The following is a 25,958-nucleotide window of genomic DNA, read 5'->3' on the forward strand; positions in this document are numbered from 1 at the left end:
AACAGTATTCAAATGTATACATCCACACATTGTGTTGCATTGTGTGTGTGGGCAGCATGTGGCCCACTGTTGCATTGTGTTTCATTGTGTGTGTGTGTGTGTGTGTGTGTGTGTGTGTGTGTGTGCAGCACATGGCCCACAGACGCATTGTTACACAGTGTGTGTGTGTAGCATGTGGCCCACAGACACGTTGTTACAATGTGTGTGTGTGTGTGTGTAGCATGTGGCCCACAGACACGTTCTGTTACACTGTGTGTGTGTGTGTGTGTGTGTGTGTAGCATGTGGCCCACAGACACGTTCTGTTACACTGTGTGTGTGCGCACGCGTGCAGCATGTGGCCCACAAATGCGTTGTTACACAGTGTGTGTGTGTAGCTTGTGACCCACAAACATGTTCTGTTACACTGTGTGTGTGTGTGTGTGTGTGTGGCCCACAGACATGTTCTGTTACACTGTGTGTGTGTGTGTGTGTGTGTGTGTGTGTGTGTGTGTGGCCCACAGACATGTTCTGTTACACTGTGTGTGTGTGTGTGTGTGTGTGTGTGTGTGTGTGGCCCACAGACATGTTCTGTTACACTGTGTGTGTGGCCCACAGACATGTTCTATTACACTGTGTGTGTGTGTGGCCCACAGACATGTTCTGTGTGTGTGTGTGTGTGTGTGTGTGTGTAACAGCAGACATGCTCTGACCACCCTAAGGTCAAGGACACATGAAGAAGTGAGGGTTTATTATGATCCATTTCTCCTGCCTCTCTCTTCTCCACTCACAGGAAAGGCAGGGGGTGGGGCTGGTGTGGTGGGCGGGGCCATGTAAGATGGGGCGGGGTTAAGGCATGGATATGGACATAGTGAGGGCAGAGGCATCTGTGCTACGGGGATCCTTCACTCCAACGATCAGGTCATTTGTCCTCCTCGTCCCCTCTACCAGCGATATGACATCCACCTGTTCCACCTCATACCCCTTCTGCAGGAGGGCATCCACGTCTGCCTTCTGAAACTCAGCTGGTGGGAAAGAGTGTTAGGGTCAGGCAGTAACTGGCTGTCTGGATCTACCTGATCATTAAAAGTAGAATGTTACAAAGAGGGAGTACAACTGTGTAGCATTACAGTGCAACATCACAGTGCAACACTGTTTCCATGTTTCATTTCAACTGTGGTGTTCATGCTGCTGAACAGACAGGCAGGAGAACGCTTGTTAGTAGTAAAGTGCAGAAGAATAAAAGGATGGTTTCACAAAAGCTAGAACCTCTGGAGCAGTCCAGTGCTCACGTTCTGGGGGAGAAAGCAGGACTCGAGGGCAATTACCGGAGATCAGAAAACTCCCTGGAGCCGAATGAAGGAAAACGTAGGAATGAAAGACTTACCGTCCACCAGGAGAAGGTCCTGCTGTAGCTGTGGGTGAAGTCGTCCACACGCCAGACTCTCACTGAGGTTTCTATGCAATGACAGGACGTTCAGCAAAACCTGCAACAGAAAACAAAAACTGAATGAGTTTTTAATGATTCCACTTGTATGTGAATACTAACATAATTGTTATTATTGAAAATAGTTATTATTATTATTTTTATTATTATTCAACTACATTTATGTAATCTTTCATTAAGCATTGTGCTTATCATAAAATAAAAATACATAGGTTACAATTTCCTACTTTTCAGGTGACGCACAAAAGCATAACAACACAATAGCTGTAATAGCTCCCCCTTGTGGAGCCTCACAGAGCTGCAAGTTTGGACCTGGGCAATGCCACTCAGGGCTCGGTCCCCACTGGAAGACCCCAGGGCCATGTAGGTCCCACAGACGCCTAGCGAGGGTCTCACGGCCGTGGGCGTCAGGAAGGAGAGTGGCCTCTTCCCTGGCTGGATGCTGTTGTGCTGGAGATGACCACAGGGGGCAGCAGAGGCAACATCTCAATTTACAGAAAAGTAATATAAACTACTATGCTAGTAATTGTTCTGAATAGAAAGTGTCAGTATAGTGGAACAATGAGAAGGAATGACATTAAAGGTTACTTGAAATAGGCCAAATAATTCTGCAGGTCTTCTAGGCATCAGTATTGATCCCTGTATTTCTACAGTATTCTAGTTCTTTGGTATATTGGACTCTTAACCTATTGTACTGTACCAGGATGTATCTATGAGGAAATGACAAAGCACTTTTGTAAGCTGCTCAGGATAAGAGCATCTGCTAAATGCTGAACATGTAAAAATGTAAAGCTAAACAATAAAAATCATGTGTTGCCCATCGTGTTATTCACCCAGGGAAAAGTACTGGAATGGATAGACTGCAGTTTTCCAGCATGAGTTAATACTGAAGTTAGCAGAGTGAATGACATGGGTCCTGTACCGGGTTGGGTGGGAGGGAGGTTCCGGTCTTATTGGGCCAGGAGAAGTCCAGGATTTGACTGTTCAGGACAATCCCAGAGGGAGTGACAATGCGGCTTCCAAAGGGCTGATTCAGAGAGCTGTGTGAGAGAACAGGCCATTGTGGTATTGAGTACACTGCGTTAAAGGGGAGGGGCTAGCTGAACCAATCTGGGAACCAAACAAACACACAATTTGGTCCTGAGCTTCGATCTTCAAGACCAATCATGATATATCATATCACATTTTTGGAAAAATGTCAATTCAGTTGAAATCCATATCACCCAGCCCTGGTGAAATGTCAGCATTCTGCACTGTCAGAAAAGTAAACTAATTCCCAACCTTTCATTCTCCCTCACTAGCTGGTTCCACGATGTCCAAAGGGAAGCGTGGAAACCAGCTTCTGTACGCCACCTACCTCATAACAGACACTATGAAGTCATCCGGGCCCATGACCATGACCTGGCTGGCCAGAGAGGCCTCCTCCAGGGACTGGCTAGGAGGGTACTGGCCAGGCGCAGAAGCCTGGCTGTTATTGATCGTCTGTTGGTATACACTCGCCTGGCTTTTACTGGAACACAAAAACAATGTGTTATTTTCCCCACTGTGGGTAAAGTGTCCTCATTGTTATAGGATACTGGTAGCTCCTCAACGTTCAACAACAAAAGTGCTTCCATTAAATATATTACAAAATTAAAAGGAAAAGTATAAACTAAATTTCCTATATTGTCCTACATGTTCACACCTTATTGTTCGTTGTGTTTGAAGTGTAAAGTCTTTTCTCTGTATGTAAGGTGTGATGAGCTACTGTGAACATCACCTTAGCATCTGGGCCACAACTTCAGAGACAGAGGAATTGTACAAGGGGTCTCCGAGCTCACTAATCAGGGACAGGGCAATTTTAAGAGACTACACAGGAAACAGAAAACGTGACAAATAAAAGACACCGTTATCTCACTGTTGTGATTATTCAGACATGTGAACATGCTGCATTCGTGAAACTAACCATCATGCAGCACTTGTGGGAGAGCATCACATATAGGTAAACCCAAAAGCCACAGTACCTCAGCCATCCAGAGGTGGGTGCTGTTCCTCGGCATCTGACTGGTGATGTTGTAGCCTTCCAGGATGTTGAGGGCAGTGAGCAAAGCGACCCCAGCATGGGGTGGTGGAGGAGTCATTATCTGGTAATCTACACAGTACCAGATAAAAGCAGCAGTAAGCAGAAATCTTTTCCCCCTATGGCTACTCCAAACCCTGGCCTTAACAAGGAGCTACACATTCAGGAAGCAGATTTTTTAGATCTACCCTGGATAATGATGATTAAAGCTGTTATCTGCTGGTATAGTAATGGCACCCTAAGCAGTAGAGTACAGACCCTCATCAAGATGAATCTTACATGTGTCCAGTGTGTGCGTACCACGGGTTCATGTTCATATATGAATATTCATATTCCATTTATTAAGTACTGACGTGTATAAACCGTCTTCACGTTTCTGTGCATTTCGTTGCACAGCAATTACTCAAATATACTTTAAACAAACAAATATTTTCATATGTAATATAATATGGATAAACTGACATTTAAGACTCACTTGTCCTGAATCAGCATGTGCTGTTAAATGTCATCTTTACTACCTGAGACACTGGCCTTCTCATCATCTTATAATGATAACACTGCTCTAATGATAACTCTAATGATAACTCTAATGATAACACTGCTCTAATGATAACTCTAATGATAACTCTAATGATAACACTGCTCTAATGATAACTCTAATGATAACTCTAATGATAACACTGCTCTAATGATAACACTAATGATAACTCTAATGATAACACTGCTCTAATGATAACTCTAATGATAACTCTAATGATAACACTGCTCTAATGATAACTCTAATGATAACTCTAATGATAACACTGCTCTAATGATAACTCTAATGATAACTCTAATGATAACACTGCTCTAATGATAACTCTAATGATAACTCTAATGATAACACTGCTCTAATGATAACTCTAATGATAACTCTAATGATAACACTGCTCTAATGATAACACTAATGATAACTCTAATGATAACACTGCTCTAATGATAACTCTAATGATAACTCTAATGATAACACTGCTCTAATGATAACTCTAATGATAACTCTAATGATAACACTGCTCTAATGATAACTCTAATGATAACTCTAATGATAACACTGCTCTAATGATAACTCTAATGATAACTCTAATGATAACACTGCTCTAATGATAACTCTAATGATAACTCTAATGATAACACTGCTCTAATGATAACACTAATGATAACTCTAATGATAACACTGCTCTAATGATAACACTAATGATAACTCTAATGATAACACTGCTCTAATGATAACTCTAATGATAACTCTAATGATAACACTGCTCTAATGATAACTCTAATGATAACTCTAATGATAACACTGCTCTAATGATAACTCTAATGATAACTCTAATGATAACACTGCTCTAATGATAACACTAATGATAACACTGCTCTAATGATAACACTGCTCTAATGATAACACTAATGATAACACTGCTCTAATGATAACACTGCTCTAATGATAACACTAATGATAACACTGCTCTAATGATAACACTAATGATAACACTGCTCTAATGATAACACTGCTCTAATGATAACACTAATGATAACACTGCTCTAATGATAACACTAATGATAACACTGCTCTAATGATAACACTAATGATAACACTACTCTAATGATAACACTAATGATAACACTGCTCTAATGATAACACTAATGATAACACTGCTCTAATGATAACACTAATGATAACACTGCTCTAATGATAACACTAATGATAACACTGCTCTAATGATAACACTAATGATAACACTGCTCTAATGATAACACTAATGATAACACTACTCTAATGATAACACTAATGATAACACTGCTCTAATGATAACACTAATGATAACACTACTCTAATGATAACACTAAACTAATGATAACACTGCTCTAATGATAACACTAAACTAATGATAACACTGCTCTAATGATAACACTAAACTAATGATAACACTGCTCTAATGATAACACTAATGATAACACTAATGATAACACTGCTCTAATGATAACACTAATGATAACACTGCTCTAATGATAACACTAATGATAACACTGCTCTAATGATAACACTAATGATAACACTGCTCTAATGATAACACTAATGATAACACTGCTCTAATGATAACACTAATGATAACACTGCTGTAATGATAACACTAATGATAACACTGCTCTAATGATAACACTAATGATAACACTGCTCTAATGATAACACTAATGATAACACTGCTCTAATGATAACACTAATGATAACACTGCTCTAATGATAACACTACTCTAATGATAACACTAATGATAACACTACTCTAATGATAACACTAATGATAACACTAATGATAACACTGCTCTAATGATAACACTACTCTAATGATAACACTAATGATACTGCTCTAATGATAACACTAATGATAACACTGCTCTAATGATAACACTAATGATAACACTACTCTAATGATAACACTAAACTAATGATAACACTGCTCTAATGATAACACTACTCTAATGATAACACTAATGATAACACTGCTCTAATGATAACACTACTCTAATAACACACTAATGATAACACTACTATAATAACGCTACTCTAGTGTTATCATTAGAGCAGTGTTATCATTAGTGTTATCATTAGTTTAGTGTTATCATTAGAGTAGTGTTATCATTAGACTGCTCTAATTACAACACTACTCTAATAACACACTAATGATAACACTGCTGTAATGACAACACTACTATAATAACGCTACTCTAGTGTTATCATTAGAGCAGTGTTATCATTAGTGTTATCATTAGTTTAGTGTTATCATTAGAGTAGTGTTATCATTAGACTGCTCTAATTACAACACTACTCTAATAACACACTAATGATAACACTGCTGTAATGACAACACTACTATAATAACGCTACTCTAGTGTTATCATTAGAGCAGTGTTATCATTAGTGTTATCATTAGTTTAGTGTTATCATTAGAGTAGTGTTATCATTAGACTGCTCTAATTACAACACTACTCTAATAGCACACTAATGATAACACTGCTGTAATGACAACACTACTATAATAACGCTACTCTAGTGTTATCATTAGAGCAGTGTTATCATTAGTGTTATCATTAGTTTAGTGTTATCATTAGAGTAGTGTTACCATTAGCTCTAATTACAACACTACTCTAATAGCACACTAATGATAACAAAGGGGCAGTGGTAGCTCAGTGTTTAAGGTACTTGACTTTTAATAGGAAGGTTGTTGGTTGAAGCTCCATCACTGCCAAGTTGCCACTGTTGGGCCCCTGAGCAAGACCCTTAACCCTCAGTTGCTCAAGTTGTACTCAGTCATAATTGTAAGTCGCTTTGGATAAAAGCGTCAGTTAAATGCCATAAATATAAATATAAATATAAATATATAACACTACACTAATGATAACATTACTATAACTCTAACGCTGGATATGAAGGCGAGTGACATTTACCCTGATACAGGCTTTGTACGGGCTGATCAAGGACAGTGGTGTAGTTGGTGAAGTCTTCCTCAGTCAAGAGTCCGCCGTTAGCTTGAACCTGCTCACAGAACCATATCCATATTCAAAGCAGGATTAATGACGTTTCACCTAGTGTGGCCTGAGAACAATCTAATCATCCAAATATTATAATAAATATCTAATCACCTATATATATATAAATAAATCAATACTTCTTGACTAGCTGCATAGAGCAACGTGCTGTGTGATTGGTCATTTACCACGGACACCATTTCCTGGGTCAGGTTTCCTTTGTAGAATGAAGAGATCCCATTGGCCGCAACTCTGTCCAAAATGGCCGCCAGGTCAGGCCGTGTGGTGAACAGACCAGGGGGAGGAGGGTGGCCGTCCGGGAGGAAGAGCTCTCGGAATGCGTCCGAAACATTCTGGTCCTTTATTTTGGACAGAGCGTCCGCTAAGGAGGGCAGAAACAAACAGGTTTTGTCTTAGGTTACACTTACATTTCTGAAATCATTCTTACGAACACACGTATGTCTGTGTTTGTATGTGTGGATGGGTGTGTGTGTGGATTGGTTTATAGGTGTGGTGTGTGTGTGTGTGGTGGGGGGGGGGGTGTTTTTGTAGATAGGTGCATGTGTTAAGCTCTCTGTGGGAACCTAATGTCCACATAGTGGATATACGATATACAAACATCAACATTTTGTTGTGTTGTTGGTCCCCCTGATGACAAGTGGTTTTCGAAATATTTTTCAATATTGGAAAATTTGTGTATTTGTTGCTTTTTTATAAAAAGAACATTAATGAACAATCTCTGATAACACTCCTCAAAGATAAGTTTTATAAGTGTGTGTGTGCGTGCATGTGGGTGTGTGTGTTTAATGTAAATATCTATTACAGACTACTCACCCAGATCATGGGTAATGTTGAATCCTTTCCTGGCGACCTCTGCAGCCATAGCGATGACCTCTTCCCATGGCTTTCTGCAGGAGACGACAGCAGTGTAAGAGTGTCAGTCTGACTTGACGTTTCGTTTAACGACCACAGACAGGTCACCTGCTCCTAGTTCTGCTACAGCTGGTGTAATGGTCTTTATTCTTAAACAAGAATGTTCTTTATTGTCCAGAGCCTGGTCTTGGCCTGAATCACAGGTCCAGTAAGTCACGGGTGAGTTACTGAAAACCTAAAAGATATCCGATCTGCAAGATACATACTGTTTCAGATTTTTGGGGACAGTTGTGCAAAAGACTCTACGCACAAAACAGGTGGGAATCCACAGTTAACAGATTTCCTGTCCAGGTCATTAGCAGTGACACTGCATTTCCTGTTTATTATAAATAGGTCGATTATCAGCAAAGGCAGTGTGTGTGCGTGCGTGTGTGTGCGTGCGTGCGTGTGTGTGTGTGTACCTTCCGTAGAGCTGATGTGCCTGCAGAAGGCCACTGAGCATGCCCGGAACAGCCACCAGCACACCTGGCTGGAGGAACACAAATAGAAGAGTCGTCACAGCGGACACCCTACGGCATGGGGACGCACCAAGCTCCCCGAGGGCCAGACACACATCAGCCAACTCAAAAGACAAGTTCCATTCAGGAGGTCAGAACAACTAGAACTGCGACCTGTAAATTAGGGCTGTATGCTACTTTTACAAATTTAGATTTTTAACTGGGGCCGTGTAGGTCCCAGAGTGAAACCTCATATCGTGTCCTGAGTTCAGCTGAGGTGCGTCTGAACCTTTTCCTTTCGTTTATTTTCTTGTCACTGAATATCTGACAACAGCGCTCGCGTTACCTGCCGCTCCAGATTCAGCAGCATCTCCTCCCGGACACCAGAGGGCGCTGTTTCGCGGAAGTCGATGACGCGGCTCTTGTTGTTCCGGATGTCATGAACCAGCATCACTCCCCCACTGCGCAGCCAGAAAAGAAGACATTTAGCTCCGCCCTAAAGTCGCCGCTTCCTCCCTGTACGTGTGCCGCAACGCACCCTGCCCGTCACACGCATCAGCAAGTTCGTTCTGGCCGACATGGCCGGTTTCGATGGTGCGGAGCCCTTTTCTCACGTACCCGCCGATCCCGGAGGAGTGGGGGTGCACGATGCCCAGGCAGAGCGCAGCAGCGATGGCCGCGTCCACACTGGAGCCCTGCTCCGCCAGAACGTCCAGGCCCAGCGACGTACACCGGTCGGCGTCCGTTACCACGGCGCCCTGGTGAAAGATCTGACAGAACAAACAGTGTGAAAACTGAACACAAGCACAGCTCTATGAGCATACGTATATTACATACAATGCAAGTGCAATATAATGTGATATTTGCTGCTGATTTTTGGAAAATGACTTTAAAAGACATTTCATAGTTTAATTGCACGTGTTTTGCAATGATCATGACTCCAAACAGGAAGTAGAAGCACAAAACAGTTCCTTCAGTCTCCAGTCCAGTCGGTACCTGAGGGTCTCCGAAGTAGATCTGCATTATGAGGGCAACGGTGACCCCTGTGGCAAAGGTCAGGCAAGCCATGATGATGACCGTGAGGCCGTCTTGAGTGCAGGTGCAGTCTTGAGCCAAGGGGTCCTGCGTGGTCTCCTGCAGGGGCAAGCTGTCGGGGCTTGCCAGGTCCGAGGCGGAGGAGGCGAGTCGCTGCAGCCGTGCCGACTTCAGGAACAGGTCCGGCTCTGAGGAGACACATGCGTGTGTGACACCATACCGGACCGAGGGAGACACCCGTGTGCGACACCATACCGGACCGAGGGAGACACACGTGTGCGACACCATACCGGACCGAGGGAGACACATGCGTGTGTGATACCATACCGGACCGAGGGAGACACCCGTGTGTGACGCCATACCGGACCGAGGGAGACACACGTGTGTGACGCCATACCGGACCGAGGGAGACACCCGTGTGTGACGCCATACCGGACCGAGGGAGACACACGTGTGTGACGCCATACCGGACCGAGGGAGACACATGCGTGTGTGATACCATACCGGACCGAGGGAGACACATGCGTGTGTGATAACATACCGGACCGAGGGAGACACACGTGTGTGACGCCATACCGGACCGAGGGAGACACCCGTGTGTGACGCCATACCGGACCGAGGGAGACACACGTGTGTGACGCCATACCGGACCGAGGGAGACACATGCGTGTGTGATACCATACCGGACCGAGGGAGACACATGCGTGTGTGATACCATACCGGACCGAGGGAGACACACGTGTGTGACGCCATACCGGACCGAGGGAGACACCCGTGTGTGACGCCATACCGGACCGAGGGAGACACACGCGTGTGATGCCATACCGGACCGAGGGAGACACATGCGTGTGTGATACCATACCGGACCGAGGGAGACACCCGTGTGTGACACCATACCGGACCGAGGGAGACACACGTGTGCGACACCATACCGGACCGAGGGAGACACACGTGTGCGACACCATACCGGACCGAGGGAGACACACGTGTGCGACACCATACCGGACCGAGGGAGACACACGTGTGCGACACCATACCGGACCGAGGGAGACACACGTGTACGACACCATACCGGACCGAGGGAGACACACGTGTGCGACACCATACCGGACCGAGGGAGACACACGTGTGCGACACCATACCGGACCGAGGGAGACACACGTGTGCGACACCATACCGGACCGAGGGAGACACACGTGTGCGACACCATACCGGACCGAGGGAGACACACGTGTGCGACACCATACCGGACCGAGGGAGACACACGTGTGCGACACCATACCGGACCGAGGGAGACACACGTGTGCGACACCATACCGGACCGAGGGAGACACACGTGTGCGACACCATACCGGACCGAGGGAGACACGTGTGCGACACCATACCGGACCGAGGGAGACACACGTGTGTGACACCATACCGGACCAAGGGAGACACCCGTGTGTGACACCATACCGGACCGAGGGAGACACACGTGTGTGACACCATACCGGACCGAGGGAGACACCCGTGTGCGACACCATACCGGACTGAGGGAGACACCCGTGTGTGATTACCCATCTGGGTCTGGGGAAACACGTGTGAGCAGAGTGTGACCCAGGCTGTACGAATGGAAAAGTGCTGAGGTGTTTTGGTTTTCTATGTGGCTACATACTGCTGAGCACATGAAGCTAAACAATTTCTAATAGTACTAAACTGAACAATTCAGCCTTAAGTAAACCACTGGTTAATAAATATATAATATATATTAATAATATTTTAACTCATATATAATGACAAGGCATTGATGTTTCAACTTGAACTAAACAACTCCAGCAAAAACACAAAAAACAAAACAAAACCACAGACCACTGCAATGAAGCCAAACTTGTTTCGCCTGTTGCGTCTAACCCTGTGGGTGTGTCACTAAAACACAAAGGCATTTTTTGGTGAAGGAGCCTCCTTCCACGCAGCAGTGTCGTTTTGAAATACATCTCTCTACTCCTACAGTGTCAAAAACGGTCTACGCACGAACCCACACAGCATCTTGAATTCGGCTAGTGGCTCATTGCAGCATGACGAAAACATCTCACGCGGAGCTGACTGGCTGCAGTCCTGCCAAACTTGCCTAATTTGCATAAAGTTGAGAAAAGCTTAACTTCTCCATCCTCTCTTTCCTTGGTTTAGCGTCTCTACGCTCTCTTCAACGTGCTCACTCCCACAATCCTCCACACACGACCACATCTCTTCAAAGACGCAACTCTGATTGCTACCAAGTAAAACACACGGTTCACACACATCCCGTGGTTGTTGAGTTCCTCCCACCTCACCATCCCATCACTTTAAAAACTAAAAGGTCAAGAATTCATACAGCTTGCAAACATCAAATGCTTTAGGCAACAATTACAGTCAAAATCTTCTTCATCATCATAAGGCTATAGCCTGACTTGGCTTTGCCAAAAAGTGCAGCAAAAAAGAAACATATACTGTGTGCAGTTATTATGGAAGATGTATTTTTGAGGATTCGTTTAGTTATTGAACAACTACAGTGCTCTTGGTCAGTCCAAAATATTAATAAACCTCAAACCTGAATATTTAAGAATGTCAAAGTGAGGTTTTTGCTTTCTTAGGAGAATATATGTGTGTGCAGAATTACTGGGCAACTATTAGAATTATCATACAACTAAAGGAAATACAGACATTTTTACATCTCTCTTGTTTATTTTCATCTGTTAAAGTGAAAATAATAAATAAACAACTCAAAATTTACAAATAAACATTTCTGACATTTAAAAAAAACTGACCAATTTATGGACCCTTCCATTTATGGAGTCTGTCAGTTTCTTAATCTGTTGACGATCAACTTTTTGTGCAGCAGCAACCACAGCCTCCCAGACACTGTTCAGAGAGCTGCACTGTTTTCCTTCACCGTAAATCTCCCATTTAAAAAGGGCCCACAAGTTCTCAGTAGGGTTTAGGTCAGGTGTGGAAGGGGGCCATGTCATTATTCTTTCATCTTTAAGGCCTTTACTGGCTAGCCATGCAGTGGAGTACTTCAGTGTATGCGATGGAGCATTGTCCTGAATAAAAATCATGGTCTTCTTGAAAGATGCAGCCTTTTTCCTGTACCACTGTTTGAAGAAATTGTCTTCTAAACAACTTCTGGAGTTCATTTTGAATCCATCTTCCATCTTCTAGCTCATCTTTAATAATGCCAGCCCATAGCAGTACCCCACCTCCACCTTGCTGACATCCAAGTCGAAGTGGAGCTCTGTGCCCATTACTGATCAAGCCATGGGCCCATCCATCTGGTCCATCAAGAGTCACATATGTCTCATCACTCCATAAAACCTTTGAAAAATCTGTCTTCAGATATTTCTTGGCCCAGTCCTGACATTTCACCTCGTGTGTCTTGTTCAGTGGTGGTCAGGTTTCAGTCTTCTTTACCTTGGTCATGTCTCTCAGTATTGAACACCTTGTACTTCTGGGCATTCCAGGTAGGTTGCAGGTCTGGAATATGACAGCACTGGAGGATAACGGGTTCCTGGTCGCTTCACGTTTGATTCTCAAATCTTTGGCAGTTAATTTGTCTTTTTTTCTCAACACATTCCTTGCGACCCTGTTGACTATTTGCAACAAAACGTTTGACAGTTCTGTTATCACATCCCAATATCTTAGCAATTTTAAGAGTGCTGCAACCCTCTGAAAGCCTTTTCACAATTTTTGCCATTTCATAGTCAGTTAAATCTTTTTTTGGCTCAGTCTTTTTTTGGCTCATATAGGGCGTTGATCTCCTTAGGCCACACCCTCCCTCATTACACAAATACACATCACCAGATGTGCTTAAAGCCAATAAACAGTCAAGTTTATACAGCTTTGGTTGGAAAATATGCATAGAAATGATGATATGGCTAAAATACTCTCTTGCCTAATAATTGTGTACAAAGTGTATGAAGTCACTGGATCTTGGTGGAGCAGCAACACAGACCTGCTCTGAGGCAGCACCAGTAGGGCGCGTGGTCATATGGGTTCTGAGGGGGCACCGCAAGGGCGCGTGGTCATATTGGCTGAGGGAGTACTGGTAGGGCGTGTGGTCATATCGGCTCAGGGGCAGCACTGCTAGGGCGCGTGGTCATATCGGCTCTGAGATGGCACCGGTAGGGCGCGTGGTCTTATCGGCTCTGAGGGAGCACCGGTAGGGTGCGTGGTCATATCGGCTCTGAGGGAGCACCGGTAACGCGTGGTCATATCGGCTCTGAGGGGGCACCGGTAAGGCGCGTGGTCATATCGGCTTTGAGGGAGCACCGGTAGGGCGCGTGATCATATCGGCTCTGAGGCGGCACCGGTAAGGCACGTGGCCATATCGGCTCTGAGGGAGCACCGGTAGGGCACGTGGTCATATGGGCTCTGAGGGAGCACCGGTAGGGCGCGTGGTCTTATCGGCTCTGAGGGAGCACCGGTACGGTGCGTGGTCATATCGGCTCTAAGGGGGCACCGCTAGGGCGCGTGGTCATATCGGCTCTGAGGGAGCACCGGTAGGGCACGTGGTCTTATCGGCTCTGAGGGAGCACCGCTAGGGCGCGTGGTCATATCGGCTCTGAAGCGGCACCGGTAGGGCGCGTGGTTATATCGGCTCTGAGGGAGCACCGGTAGGGCGCGTGGTCATATAGGCTCTGAGACGGCACTGGTAGGGCGCGTGGTCTTATCGGTTCTGAGGCGGCACCGGTAGGGCGCGTGGTCATATGGGCTCTGAGGGAGCACCGGTAGGGCGCGTGGTCTTATCGGTTCTGAGGCCGCACCGGTAGGGCGCGTGGTCATATGGGCTCTGAGGGAGCACCGGTAGGGCGCGTGGTCTTATCGGCTCTGAGGGAGCACCGCTAGGGCTCGTGGTCATATCGGCTCTGAGGCGGCACCGGTAGGCCGCGTGGTTATATCGGCTCTGAGGGAGCACCGGTAGGGCGCGTGATCTTATCGGCTCTGAGGGAGCACTGGTAGGGTGCGTGGTCATATGGGCTCTGAGGGAGCATCGGTAGGGAGCGTGGTCTTATCGGCTCTGAGGGAGCACTGGTAGGGCGCGTGGTCATATAGGCTGAGACGGCACTGGTAGGGCGCGTGGTCTTATCGGCTCTGAGGCGGCACCGGTAGGGCGCGTGGTCATATGGGCTCTGAGGGAGCACCGGTAGGGCGCGTGGTCATATCGGCTCTGAGGGGGCACCGGTAAGGCGCGTGGTCATATCGCCTTTGAGGGAGCACCGGTAGGGCGCGTGATTATATCGGCTCTGAGGCGGCACCGGTAAGGCACGTGGCCATATTGGCTCTGAGGGAGCACCGGTAGGGCACGTGGTCATATGGGCTCTGAGGGAGCACCGGTAGGGCGCGTGGTCTTATCGGCTCTGAGGGAGCACCGGTACGGTGCGTGGTCATATCGGCTCTAAGGGGGCACCGCTAGGGCGCGTGGTCATATCGGCTCTGAGGGAGCACCGGTAGGGCACGTGGTCTTATCGGCTCTGAGGGAGCACCGCTAGGGCACGTGGTCATATCGGCTCTGAAGCGGCACCGGTAGGGCGCGTGGTTATATCGGCTCTGAGGGAGCACCGGTAGGGCGCGTGGTCTTATCGGCTCTGAGGGAGCACTGGTAGGGCGCGTGGTCATATAGGCTCTGAGACGGCACTGGTAGTGCGCGTGGTCTTATCGGTTCTGAGGCGGCACCGGTAGGGCGCGTGGTCATATGGGCTCTGAGGGAGCACCGGTAGGGCGCGTGGTCTTATCGGCTCTGAGGCCGCACCGGTAGGGCGCGTGGTCATATGGGCTCTGAGGGAGCACCGGTAGGGCGCGTGGTCTTATCGGCTCTGAGGCGGCACCGGTAGGGCACGTGGTCATATGGGCTCTGAGGGAGCACCGGTAGGGCGCGTGGTCTTATCGGCTCTGAGGGAGCACCGCTAGGGCTCGTGGTCATATGGGCTCTGAGGCGGCACCGGTAGGCCGCGTGGTTATATCGGCTCTGAGGGAGCACCAGTAGGGCGCGTGATCTTATCGGCTCTGAGGGAGCACTGGTAGGGTGCGTGGTCATATGGGCTCTGAGGGAGCATCAGTAGGGAGCGTGGTCTTATCGGCTCTGAGGGAGCACCGGTAGGGCGCGTGGTCTTATCGGCTCTGAGGGAGCACTGGTAGGGCGCGTGGTCATATAGGCTCTGAGACGGCACTGGTAGGGCGCGTGGTCTTATCGGTTCTGAGGCGGCACCGGTAGGGCGCGTGGTCATATGGGCTCTGAGGGAGCACCGCTAGGGCGCGTGGTCATATCGGCTCTGAGGCGGCACCGGTAGGGCGCGTGGTTATATCGGCTCTGAGGGAGCACCGGTAGGGCGCGTGGTTATATCGGCTCTGAGGGAGCACCGGTAGGGCGCGTGGTCATATCGGCTCTGAGGCGGCACCGGTAGGGCGCGTGGTTATATCGGCTCTGAGGGAGCACCGGTAGGGCGCGTGGTTATATCGGCTCCGAGGGAGCACCGGTAGGGCGCGTGGTCATATCGGCTCTGAGGCGGCACCGGTAGGGCGCGTGGTTATATCGGCTCTGAGGGAGCACCGGTAGGGCGCGTGGTTATATCGGCTCCGAGGGAGCACCGGTAGGGCGCGTGGTCATATCGGCTCTGAGGCGGCACCGGTAGGGCCTGTATACATTCATTTTGTAGAATGAGTTGTCGGACCATACGCATCACTGACTCGCTCGCGTTCAGTGATACTGAACGTAGGCTCACGGGCGTTACCTGTGTCCTGCTCGCCGAGCACGTGATCTTCGTCCTTTCTCGACTTGAGTGCGTGCTCTCCGGACACCGCGTCATCCTCGGGCAAGCGAGGGAAGCTCGTAATGCTCATGTAGTCGACCGGCGAGTACGCGCCTCCCAGCGTTGCCTCGAGCCCGGCGTGTTCATCGGCCATGGCGCCGATGGAGGAGCGCTCTCCGGCAGCAAGCGGCGGACGCGTGCGTGCGTGCGTGGAAAACCCTAGAGCTCGCGATCACAAAAGGACCAAACGCAAATACGTCTCGTGCGGGGTTGCTTCTTTTAGTAATCCTCAACAGGACGTCGTTAGATTAGACGCCCAGGGAAAGTGCGCCAGGCTCCGAGCCTCTTCCGCGCAGCCTGTGATTATGACGGCGTTTACAGCAGGTTTGTCAGCGCGAGGAACCGGTGGTTGGTCTGGCGACGCTCGTTTCGCTCCACGTGACATCAGACGTGACTCCCCCTGGACAGCGCAAACGCGTCGGCCTGTGCACAGAGAGGGAAATCTCTTCAATTCCGTGCATTCGTCTATAATGACGCGAGCTGGTGAATGCCACACGTTCCCTGCTTACGCGTTGCGCGAGATGAACGTAAATGCAGGGTGTCCCGAGGGCAGACGCAAGCTATTTCCAAAAGAAACTGCACTTGTCAATTACAAAATCATACTAAAATTAATTAGCGCCGGTCACGTTTACAAGCAAGCATGAACTCTCTTAACGCTCCTGTAATCTGGCCGACAGACGCGTCTTGTGCAAGGTATGCTCATCGCATGTCGACTCTGGCAAAATAAGCAGGATCCACGGACTAGCTTTGCTGCAGGCACTGCATTTAGGTTCTGTCGTGGTGAAAAGCTGGAGCTATACAGCGATGCAGTGGTCACGTTAAAGACCAGACATCATCGCGCGTGGCCTCCTTAAAGGCGCAGCTGTCGCGCTAACCTCGCGGCTCTCGAATGTCATCACTCCGAGTCTATCCGCGAGAAACGTGTAAACGTGTATGGGGTGTGTGTGGTTAGCTGAGGAGAGAGGTGGTGTGTATAGTGTATGTGTGTGGTTAGCTGAGGGGAGAGGTAGTGTGTGTGTGTGTGTGGTTAGCTGAGGGGAGAGAGCGGGTAAAGGGATTGACATGCGTCTTCACAGCTGATGTAGTGATACTGAGCGCACAGCTTGCATTTAAAGTTGCAGCTCCGGTTTTACTGCAATCATAGGGAGTTCTCGTATTTCGTCTTGAACGATATTCAGGACATACTTCTTATTCAACTCGCACACACACGCATGCACGCACGCACACATCCCGATGTGGGGTGTGAAAAATGAGAAAAGCTTGAAGTTTCATCCTGAGTGCTTTTTATTATTACATTTTTTTGTCTTGTACCTGCATTTCTGAATGGATTGTTGAGCCCCATCTTTGTGGTCTGCACAGGTCTCTACTACAGACAGACCTACCGACACAGGCCTCTACTAGTTACAGACCTATTGATCACACTCCACGGGGATAAAAAAGTCAGCATATCACAAAAACCATGCAGAACAGTGAAAGGCACAACCACCATAAATATAAGATACACCATTCTTTTTTTAAATATAATCTATTTGTATTTTTTTTCAAGGGGGTGTACTCTTTGGAGGGGATACCTCCATACAGGTGAACCCTTACGTTTCAAAAGCTGCCATAGTTTCAGGGTGCAAGGATCAAACAGAAGAGCAGTCTCCTTATTTGATAGTCCACCCCCCTGTTTTTGACAATAGAATACAGTGAACTGTTCTAATAATATGGGATAAAATACAAGCACATAAACTTTCTTTTTTTAGTTTTCTTTTATCAGTATGTTTTGTTATATACGTTTTAAATTCACCCCCTCTCCGTTTTCACATCACACTTCACTGCCCCCCCGCGATTTCCCCAGCAGCGTAGACCGCTGCCCCGCACACTGCGTTAACCACGTACGCACAAAGAGACAAAACTAAATCTCCAAACACCACCAGCAGTGAACGCGGTGTCCCGGGCTGGAGGACGCAGGCCAGCCGATTCCAACCGCAACGTTAACCGTGCTGGGCCGTGCTACCGCCCGTCCTACTTCGCTTCCCTTGTGATGTCTCTACACTCGCATACAGCTGTTACACCAGCAGGTGAGAAGCACCATGTGACAGGAAACGGAATTGATGTCTCGACTAAAAAACCCGCCCATGACAGTCATCCCTGTAAAATAAACATCCATTTCATACACTTATTTTCAAAGGAAAAAAAAATCCAAAAATATATATTAACTAAATGCGTTTCATACATATAAATGTAGTTATTGGATATTCTTTAGGTGTTCCATTACTTCCTGACGTGTCTGAAGGCGTCAGCAATCAGGGCAGGTCATTACAGTACAGGACACGTGGGAGCTCTCGGTCTTTCGCTAAAGGTTCACTAACAGGCTGGTCACAGGACTTTAATCTCTGACCGTTAAGGAGTAGGTTCACTTAATAATAAGATCTCTAGGTAAGCGAAGCGGTGTTCAGGGAATCTGACCAACCGGTTCAGCTCAGTTCTGCAGTCGAAACATGGTGACATCATTTAGCGCTAAAGTACGTCAGCACGCACGCCATTCAAACGCTGCACTTTAAAGAGCTCCGCATTATGTACATTAATGCTAGTGATTTCAAATCGTTTGTCTTTTAACTACTTTTCTAACTCATGCACCTCAGCATCTGCAGCTACGTTCCAACCTCTTTACCGCTTGTTAAAAACAAACCAACAAAAAAAAAAATTGCACACAGCTAAAAACTGATTTACCATAAAATGTAAGACAGTGCAAACGTACATCCAAGTCTCAACAATATACAGACAGTAGTACAGTATATGTTCATATACCTTCAGCACCAGAGTTAAATAGAACCTGTGAGGATGACACTGAGGCGGAAGCGCGATGTGGAGAACACTGAGCCAGGAAGGACAGCAGGCACGCGCGTGTGTGTAGCACACCAGACTGTGCACGAGGACATGCGTGTGTGTGCAGAGCACACCAGACTGTGTATGAGGACACGTGTGTGTGTGTGTGTACACGTGTGTGGGCAGAGGTTTCCAGCTGTCAGAGGTGGGCATCTTCCCTGCTAACACTAAAGTACACGCGCGCACTAAGGACACGTGTGTGTGTGTGGGCAGAGGTGGGCATCTTCCCTGCTAACACTAAAGTACACGCGCGCACTAAGGACACGTGTGTATGTGTGTATATGTGTGTGTGTGTGTGTGTGTGTGGGCAGAGGTGGGCATCTTCCCTGCTAACACTAAAGTACACGCGCGCACTAAGGTTTTCTGGAGTACTCTTACTCTGGCGTCTGACTGCATGGATCTTTAACATGGATGTCAGCCCGGTGACAACTGGCTCTGCAATGGAGATGGAGCTGCAATGCGATGGCGCTCCAGTGTTGCTCGACAAGCTAGAAAAGAAGTAACCTTTCTCCTCCAGCTCCTCCTTGAGTGATCACAGTGATTTTTGTGAATTTTACTTTTTGCTTTTTTTGTCGTTGGTTTTTTTTGTGTTTTGCACAGGTGAGGCCCTCTAGTGGTGAGAGGAGGCTATGACCTGCTCGACAGTGACAGCAGCGGTCCGAGGATGGAACAAATCCCAAAATACAACACAACAAAACATCTTAGAGTCGCTGTCCATTAACCATCCTGCACATATGTACCACCACACCCTGTAACCCATAGCAACCTCTGACTGTCCCTGGAGCAGATAATGTCTCTGTTTTCTCAGTACACTCATTAAAGTGTACTATCACTGTTTCACTGTGTCATAACAATACTCTGTCTCAACCAAAAGCCTTTTTAGTACAAATGTTTTCAGAGTAGCACAATGTGAAATGTTTTGGGGCCTTTTGTTGGAACAGTGTCTTAAGGGAAATATTCCACCCAAAGCCGTCTTAAAAGAACACGAAACAAAAGAGCCAAGCTAATATACAGTTTCAGTCTTTAGTCAAGCGGCAAGTGTGTAAATGCTCAGGTTCGGATATGTTACTGAAGTATATCCTCTCTAATTCTGCCTCCGTGCCTGCTTTCCCAATACTAAAGTCCTTTTACATTCTATCTCTCTCTTCCATTCAGTGTGTTGAGAAAACGTGCCCACTTCTCAGTGTTAGAAGTTAAAACATGCACCTGAGTTGATCCAGAAGTGTTAAAACTATACTGTTTTATATATATATGCGTTTCTACACACACACGCACACACTTCAGGTGGATTTGGTGTTAGGCTTAGACGTTCTCTCACCACTAGAGGGCCTCACCAGGCCAGATGGTCCTGGCCAGGAACTGAGCATAAACAACATGAGAAAGATACCACAGACCTGCTACTGTTTATGATGGAGCAACATTCACTAACTGGAAAAGCTAAAAAGGTCCTTGGTGATCAGATGTGTGTGGCATGATTGGGAGAGAGAGAGAGAGAGAGAGATGAGACCTTAATGAATGGTTTTGAGTGCTTAAACTAAAACTCCTAAATTATGTGAAACAGTAATATTGTGGGCTAAGCTACTTCACCATCTAAACAGAGGAACATGAGAAGGTAAGAAGAGGAGAGACACGGTGGGTGGCGTGGAGAGACCACGGGGTGTCTGGGAGGAGGATGGTGTAATGCCCCCAGTGTGAGGCTGGCGCTCGTTAATGGCAGAGACCTCGCTGGCACGGCTGGTGCAGGAAGGCATTCCGGGTGTGTGCGGAGTGGCGCGGGATTTGCTGGCAAACGTGGTTTTGTCTCTGCATACGGTGGCGTCCCAGGGGACGGCGCTCCACGCGGGCTTTGGCTCTCTGCACGCGGGACGCCTGCGTCACCTTGGCGAGCGCTTGGTGGGCAGCTCCGCGGGCCATCCTGGTGGGCTTGCTGCTCCTGGCCACAGGGGGCAGTGCTGATTCAGACATCGTGCTGTGAAAGACAGAAAGAAAGAGGAAGATGGAAAATAACATGGGAAAAGAGGAGACTGAGAAGTTAAAAAAAAAAAAACTAACTAAAAACACACATGTAGTGAGAGATCTAGAACAAAACACACAGCGTCCCTGGGACAGAGATATTTCAGGGCTAACAGCGCCCCACTTGTGACAAATTATGTTCAACATGAGTGAGTCAGAAACGGGCCAAGTCCATGAAACCATGATAGACACACAAGTTCAGACTGTAAAGAGATTACATGGTATACAGCAATATTGCAGTACATATAGTAAACTAATGATAACAGTATGTCATATGACATGATATTGCCGTGATACATGTACAGTGAAAAAGATATGTAAAGGCATGTGATGGTATAACATGTGTAACAACATGTGTAACAACATGTGTAACAACATGTGTAACGACATGTGTAACAACATGTGTAACAACATGTGTAACAACATGTGTAACAACATGTGTAACGACATGTGTAACGACATGTGTAACGACATGTGTAACAACATGTGTAACAACATGTGTAACAACATGTGTAACGACATGTGTAACGACATGTGTAACGAAATGTGTAACAACATGTGTAACAACATGTGTAACAACATGTGTAACAACATGTGTAATATTAGGCCACGTAGAGGGACGTGTTCAGGAGTGGAGTGGGCGCCTACCTCACGCTGCCAGCCAAGCTGGCTGCACTCTGTTCCACCACCGACAGGTTTCCAGAGGCGACATAGACGGACATGCTGGGGTGCTCGATGAGGAGGTCCTCCATGGGGCTAGCCTGGGCCGGAGCGCCCTCTGCAGTGAAACAGGGGGGAGGCGTGATAAACCAGCTCTCGTCCATACAGCCGCGGGAGCCCGGAGACACAGGGGCGGAGCCCCGCATGCAGCGGGCGGGGCCGGACAGCGCATTCACTGCTTCCGAGACGTGAGGGGAGGGAGAGCCAAGGCAAGGGGCGGAGCTGGGGGAAGGGGAAGGAGGGCGGGCCGCCAAGGCCCTGCCCACTCTAGTCCTGCGGCTCCTGCACCGGGAAGGGGCGGGGCCGTGTGTCCGAGAGGGATTGAATGCGTCACATTCTGACTCCGCCCTCTGGAATTCACTGTGGGGAAGCGACTGTGCTATAGCTGGTGCCCCTGCCCCGCCCTCACCCAGCATGGTACAGTCTTTACCTGGGCACATGGTGCAGGGTGGGGGCGCAGAGGGGTGGAAAGAAATTGGGGGTGTGGAAGGGGTGGAGCAAATAATACACGGGAAAATATGGACAAAACCATCATAAAAAGCCATGCGGGGATAAAGCGCACATGCACACACCAGTCACGGGATATGAGCGAAATATGGAGCAGGGTTGGAAGAAGGTAAAAAACAAAAACAGGACATAAAAACATAGGAATACTATCATTAGTTTTATGTACGTATGTCTACTTTGCATACATCTTGGGTAAATATTTCATGACTTTGAAGATGTGACATGCAAAATAAATAAGGAAATCAAAATCCACACTAAAACCTTTTCATACATAAACTTACATTATAGTATGAACCCTACTGACTACATTTCCCATGGTTCCTCACACACTTACCAGGTAGATTTACTAGGAGCCATCCTTCCTCATCAGCCTCAGTGACGCAGGGCTTGGGCCCGTTAAGGTCAGCGGAGACGACCTCCACCTCACCAAACAACAGGTTACTTAGGCGCTGGAACATTGCTGACGCTGAGGTCAAAGGGCAGAATCCGAAGGCGTCCTGAGCGTGAGCTGCCGTGGAATTTTTCTTAGAGAAAAAAATGCAATAACGTATTTACAGTCACTGGTTTTTGTTGGTCTTCTGAGGCTGTTGAGTGGCACGGTGTGTTGGACTGGATGCTCGTCAAGTCTCCGAGGAGTCCTGGAAGAGTTGTCCAACTGTCAAAGTGCAAACTTATGGTCTTTCTTTTACTACAAAGGCCTGCAGGAAGAAAAAAAGACAAACAGCAGAGAAAGAGCAAGTGAATGGAAATGATAGCACATTCACATGTCACACCATCGGAATTGTCTGTGGGCTGGAATGTAATTTCCCTGCTACTGGAAACCGCTCTGGTTCTGGAAACCCGTAAAAACAGAACCAGCATCCAGTTCTAGTTTGCCCAGCTGTGGTTCAGGTGATCTAATCAGTCTATGGTGAACATGTTCATCTTGTGTCTGGAGCGGCGTGGGCGTGTGAGGCACCACCCAGTCTAGTCCTGCACGCTCTCATGGAACATCACTAACAACCAGAAAGAAAATCAGTAAGAAAAGACATTATATTTCCACTGCGATATCTTGTGTGGCGAATTCTGTTTCCCGTATAAACAGGAACATCTGCTCTTGAGTTTCCTCCAGGATGTGTTTGTGGGTTTACATTTATCATCTCTGACCTTTTTTAAAATGTTGTTACATTACACCAACGCAGACACGTCCTACCACACATATTATAGATTATATTAAAGAGATCTACTGCAGTATTATAAGAGCCATTAAATACAACCATCCATTTACATAACTTTTGAGTAAGCAACACAGATTTTCTGTCTTTTTTTGTGTGTCTTTTTCTGTCATGACCTAAAAGTGCACTCTGACCTTGAAGTGCAAACAAGCACAGTGGAGGAACAGCCATCTCACAAGAAAGAGAAACAATCTCTGAATCTCAGACACTGTCCATGTATGTGTTTAGACACACTGTTTAGACCCACCCCCACCCCCCACCCCACTGTGTATAAATAAACTGGCCAGTCAGGAAAAGTGTCCCAGGACGTATACTAACAGTTAAGTTATTCATAAATGCTATCAATATTTTTGGTCGCCAAGGTCACAGCGCACACCCACATTACACATGTTGGACCTGCCCCTGAGATACACAAATACCAGCCACAGCTTATTAAATTATGCTTTGAATTGATCGACATCATGGCAGTAGACAACAGTAACAGTAACACTATTGTTTACTTCAGTAAGAGAAGGAAACATCTCAACTCAGATTCTCTAACCTCTGAACACAAGTAACGTAGAGGACCTCTGAACATCTGCTAAGTGTGAGACTGTAGGCTGACCACTAGTACAGTGGCTAACTGATCTATATTACGGCCTGACACGGTCCGATCTATATAGCGTCTTACATGGAATGACAGTAGAATGTCATTGTTTACTGTTCTGAGCTTTGCGTCTTCATGTGAAGTTGTAACTGCCCTTTATGTCAACCGAATGTAGGACGTCCTCTCATGCTGGCCTGCTAAACTATTTTTTGTCATTCCCTCATGTCCAGAAGAACAAAGCTGTCTTTTCTTTTACTGGTCATTTTTGGGGTTGGTTCTGTTGGCGCACGTCACTTATTAATTAGTTTATTCTTTAATGACAGTTCCTAATATCTGACATTACATCTCATACATAAACTATGGTATCCTCCTGTGACGTCAGACAGAGATGGCGTCATTTGTGCGTCATGAACCCGTATCGCTAATGACTAACGCGCACGCGTTCGCGCGCGCGTCCTGTTCCGAGCGTGCGCCGTGCTCGTGAGGTAAACATGTCCATGTGTGATTTGGAACGCCTGTATCAGCTGTCCATCAATTCACTGGCCTATCGTCACTCTCGAAGGCGTCCGTGTAAGGCGGAGCCTACGACGTGGACGGGGGCGGGGCGGGTGCGCGTTTACGTCACTGACGTGGTTCGCGCAGCTAGGCCCCGCCTCCTCAAGACCGGAGGACGGAAAAATACACGACAAAAGAAAAACCTGGACCGGACTTCACCGGACCGTGTGCTAACGGGTCGTGTTAACGGCGTTTGGACGCCAGAGCCGTCGAGTCGAGAGGTGTAACGACTGAAGTGTCGAGGGAAGCCTTGGGCTCGAGTGACAGACAGGGAAAAGCACAAACAGACGGGACGCTGTCAAACGACGGAAATGAAATGGAAACGACGCGATAGAAAGCCGCATATCCACGATATGGAAGTGGGAAGGCTACACAGTGACGGGACTCGGCTCCGAGCGTGGGCTCTGGACCGCATCCAGGCTCGGGCTAGGGGCTTTAATTAAACCCCAGGGTGGCCATCACAGCGAGCAAAACAATAGGACGCGTCAAACACTCGATTAAACACCAGTCATACCCACACGTCTATCATTCACCAAAATAAAATCTACTGTTTCGGAATCTTTAGCCTGAAATTAAGGAAAAACAACATGCATGCAGCAGTGTAAAGTTAATGTCGGACGAGGCTATTGTAGGGCAAGGCAGTGACGGTATCAGAATGACAGAGCTGACCTATAAAAGGTATGTCGACAAACGAAATCCTGCCCGACCCATCCATTTATGGTTAGATTCTTAATGGCAGACGTTAAAAAGAGCGTTCGACCCGTACATTGAACGTTTACGGCCAGGATATTATACTAGAGTTCAGTACTTTTCATCTAGATGCATTTACATCGGGGCCGTTAGAATACAAAACCATGTTTCACACGACTAGACACAAAGAAACTGGAGATCGTACACATCTTACCTGCCTTTGTTAAAAAAATAAAAAATAAAAAAAAAGTTGTAGCTAAACGTGTGGACGAAACACAGTAAAAAGGACTAAATAAATCTTAAAGCATAGCTTTAGGAGAGGTAGTAAGTGCCCCACGATAAAAAAAAAAAAAATACAACGGCGTTTCTTCTTAGAAGAAGTGTTCCGTGTAAACGTTAAACTTTACTAGAATATCTGCAGTTTGTATCCGCCAAGTTGATGTTTTTCTGCAGATGATTTTCCTGCTGTTATTGCTTCGCCCAGCTGATCCCCGGATCAGAGCACAGAACGCACAAAACAGCTGATTGT

General features: G+C 47.0%; 2 protein-coding genes across 3 annotated transcripts; both read right to left on the bottom strand.

Annotated features, from left to right (window-relative positions):
- Positions 1 to 603: 603 nt before the first annotated feature.
- LOC113586881 (glutathione hydrolase 7) lies at positions 604 to 17,196 on the bottom strand. The gene is made up of 15 exons (XM_027025275.2): positions 16,193 to 17,196; positions 9,411 to 9,637; positions 9,033 to 9,184; positions 8,761 to 8,875; positions 8,379 to 8,446; positions 7,879 to 7,952; positions 7,233 to 7,426; positions 6,964 to 7,051; positions 3,428 to 3,555; positions 3,184 to 3,272; positions 2,782 to 2,934; positions 2,347 to 2,464; positions 1,737 to 1,874; positions 1,365 to 1,464; positions 604 to 1,002 (listed from the first exon to the last, which is right to left on the bottom strand). The coding sequence occupies exons 1-15, from the start codon at positions 16,362 to 16,364 to the stop codon at positions 827 to 829; spliced, it is 1,992 nt and encodes a 663-aa protein (XP_026881076.2). The 5' UTR covers positions 16,365 to 17,196; the 3' UTR covers positions 604 to 826.
- A 1,766-nt stretch (positions 17,197 to 18,962) lies between these two features.
- On the bottom strand, positions 18,963 to 25,918 carry LOC113586896 (tumor protein p53-inducible nuclear protein 2). Of its 2 annotated transcripts, none has more exons than XM_027025299.2 (4): positions 25,644 to 25,918; positions 22,719 to 23,082; positions 21,806 to 21,935; positions 18,963 to 21,113 (listed from the first exon to the last, which is right to left on the bottom strand). In XM_027025299.2, the coding sequence occupies exons 2-4, from the start codon at positions 22,840 to 22,842 to the stop codon at positions 20,852 to 20,854; spliced, it is 516 nt and encodes a 171-aa protein (XP_026881100.2). In that variant the 5' UTR covers positions 22,843 to 23,082; positions 25,644 to 25,918; the 3' UTR covers positions 18,963 to 20,851. The 2 variants fall into 2 exon arrangements, with proteins under 2 accessions (XP_026881100.2, XP_026881098.2); XM_027025297.2 differs by having other exon boundaries at positions 21,806 to 22,307.
- Between the last annotated feature and the right edge of the window lie 40 nt (positions 25,919 to 25,958).

Source organism: Electrophorus electricus, chromosome 24 (genome assembly GCF_013358815.1).
Source record: "Electrophorus electricus isolate fEleEle1 chromosome 24, fEleEle1.pri, whole genome shotgun sequence".
In the NCBI taxonomy this organism is placed as follows: Eukaryota; Metazoa; Chordata; class Actinopteri; order Gymnotiformes; family Gymnotidae; genus Electrophorus; species Electrophorus electricus.

Bases quoted from the DNA above. Each gene is read 5' to 3' on its own strand.
- LOC113586896 (XM_027025297.2), bottom strand. From the start codon at position 22,842: ATGTTCCAGCGCCTAAGTAACCTGTTGTTTGGTGAGGTGGAGGTCGTC. The intron at 22,308-22,718 runs GTAAGTGTGTGA...CCATGTGCCCAG, and splicing joins GCTCCTAGTAAATCTACCTG to GTAAAGACTGTACCATGCTG. The intron at 21,114-21,805 runs GTAGGCGCCCAC...TGTCTTTCACAG, and splicing joins AGCTTGGCTGGCAGCGTGAG to CACGATGTCTGAATCAGCAC.
- LOC113586881 (XM_027025275.2), bottom strand. From the start codon at position 16,364: ATGGCCGATGAACACGCCGGGCTCGAGGCAACGCTGGGAGGCGCGTAC. The intron at 1,875-2,346 runs GTACAGGACCCA...GGTCATCTCCAG, and splicing joins CCTCCCTCCCACCCAACCCG to CACAACAGCATCCAGCCAGG. The intron at 1,465-1,736 runs GTCCAAACTTGC...TTTCTGTTGCAG, and splicing joins CCCTGAGTGGCATTGCCCAG to GTTTTGCTGAACGTCCTGTC.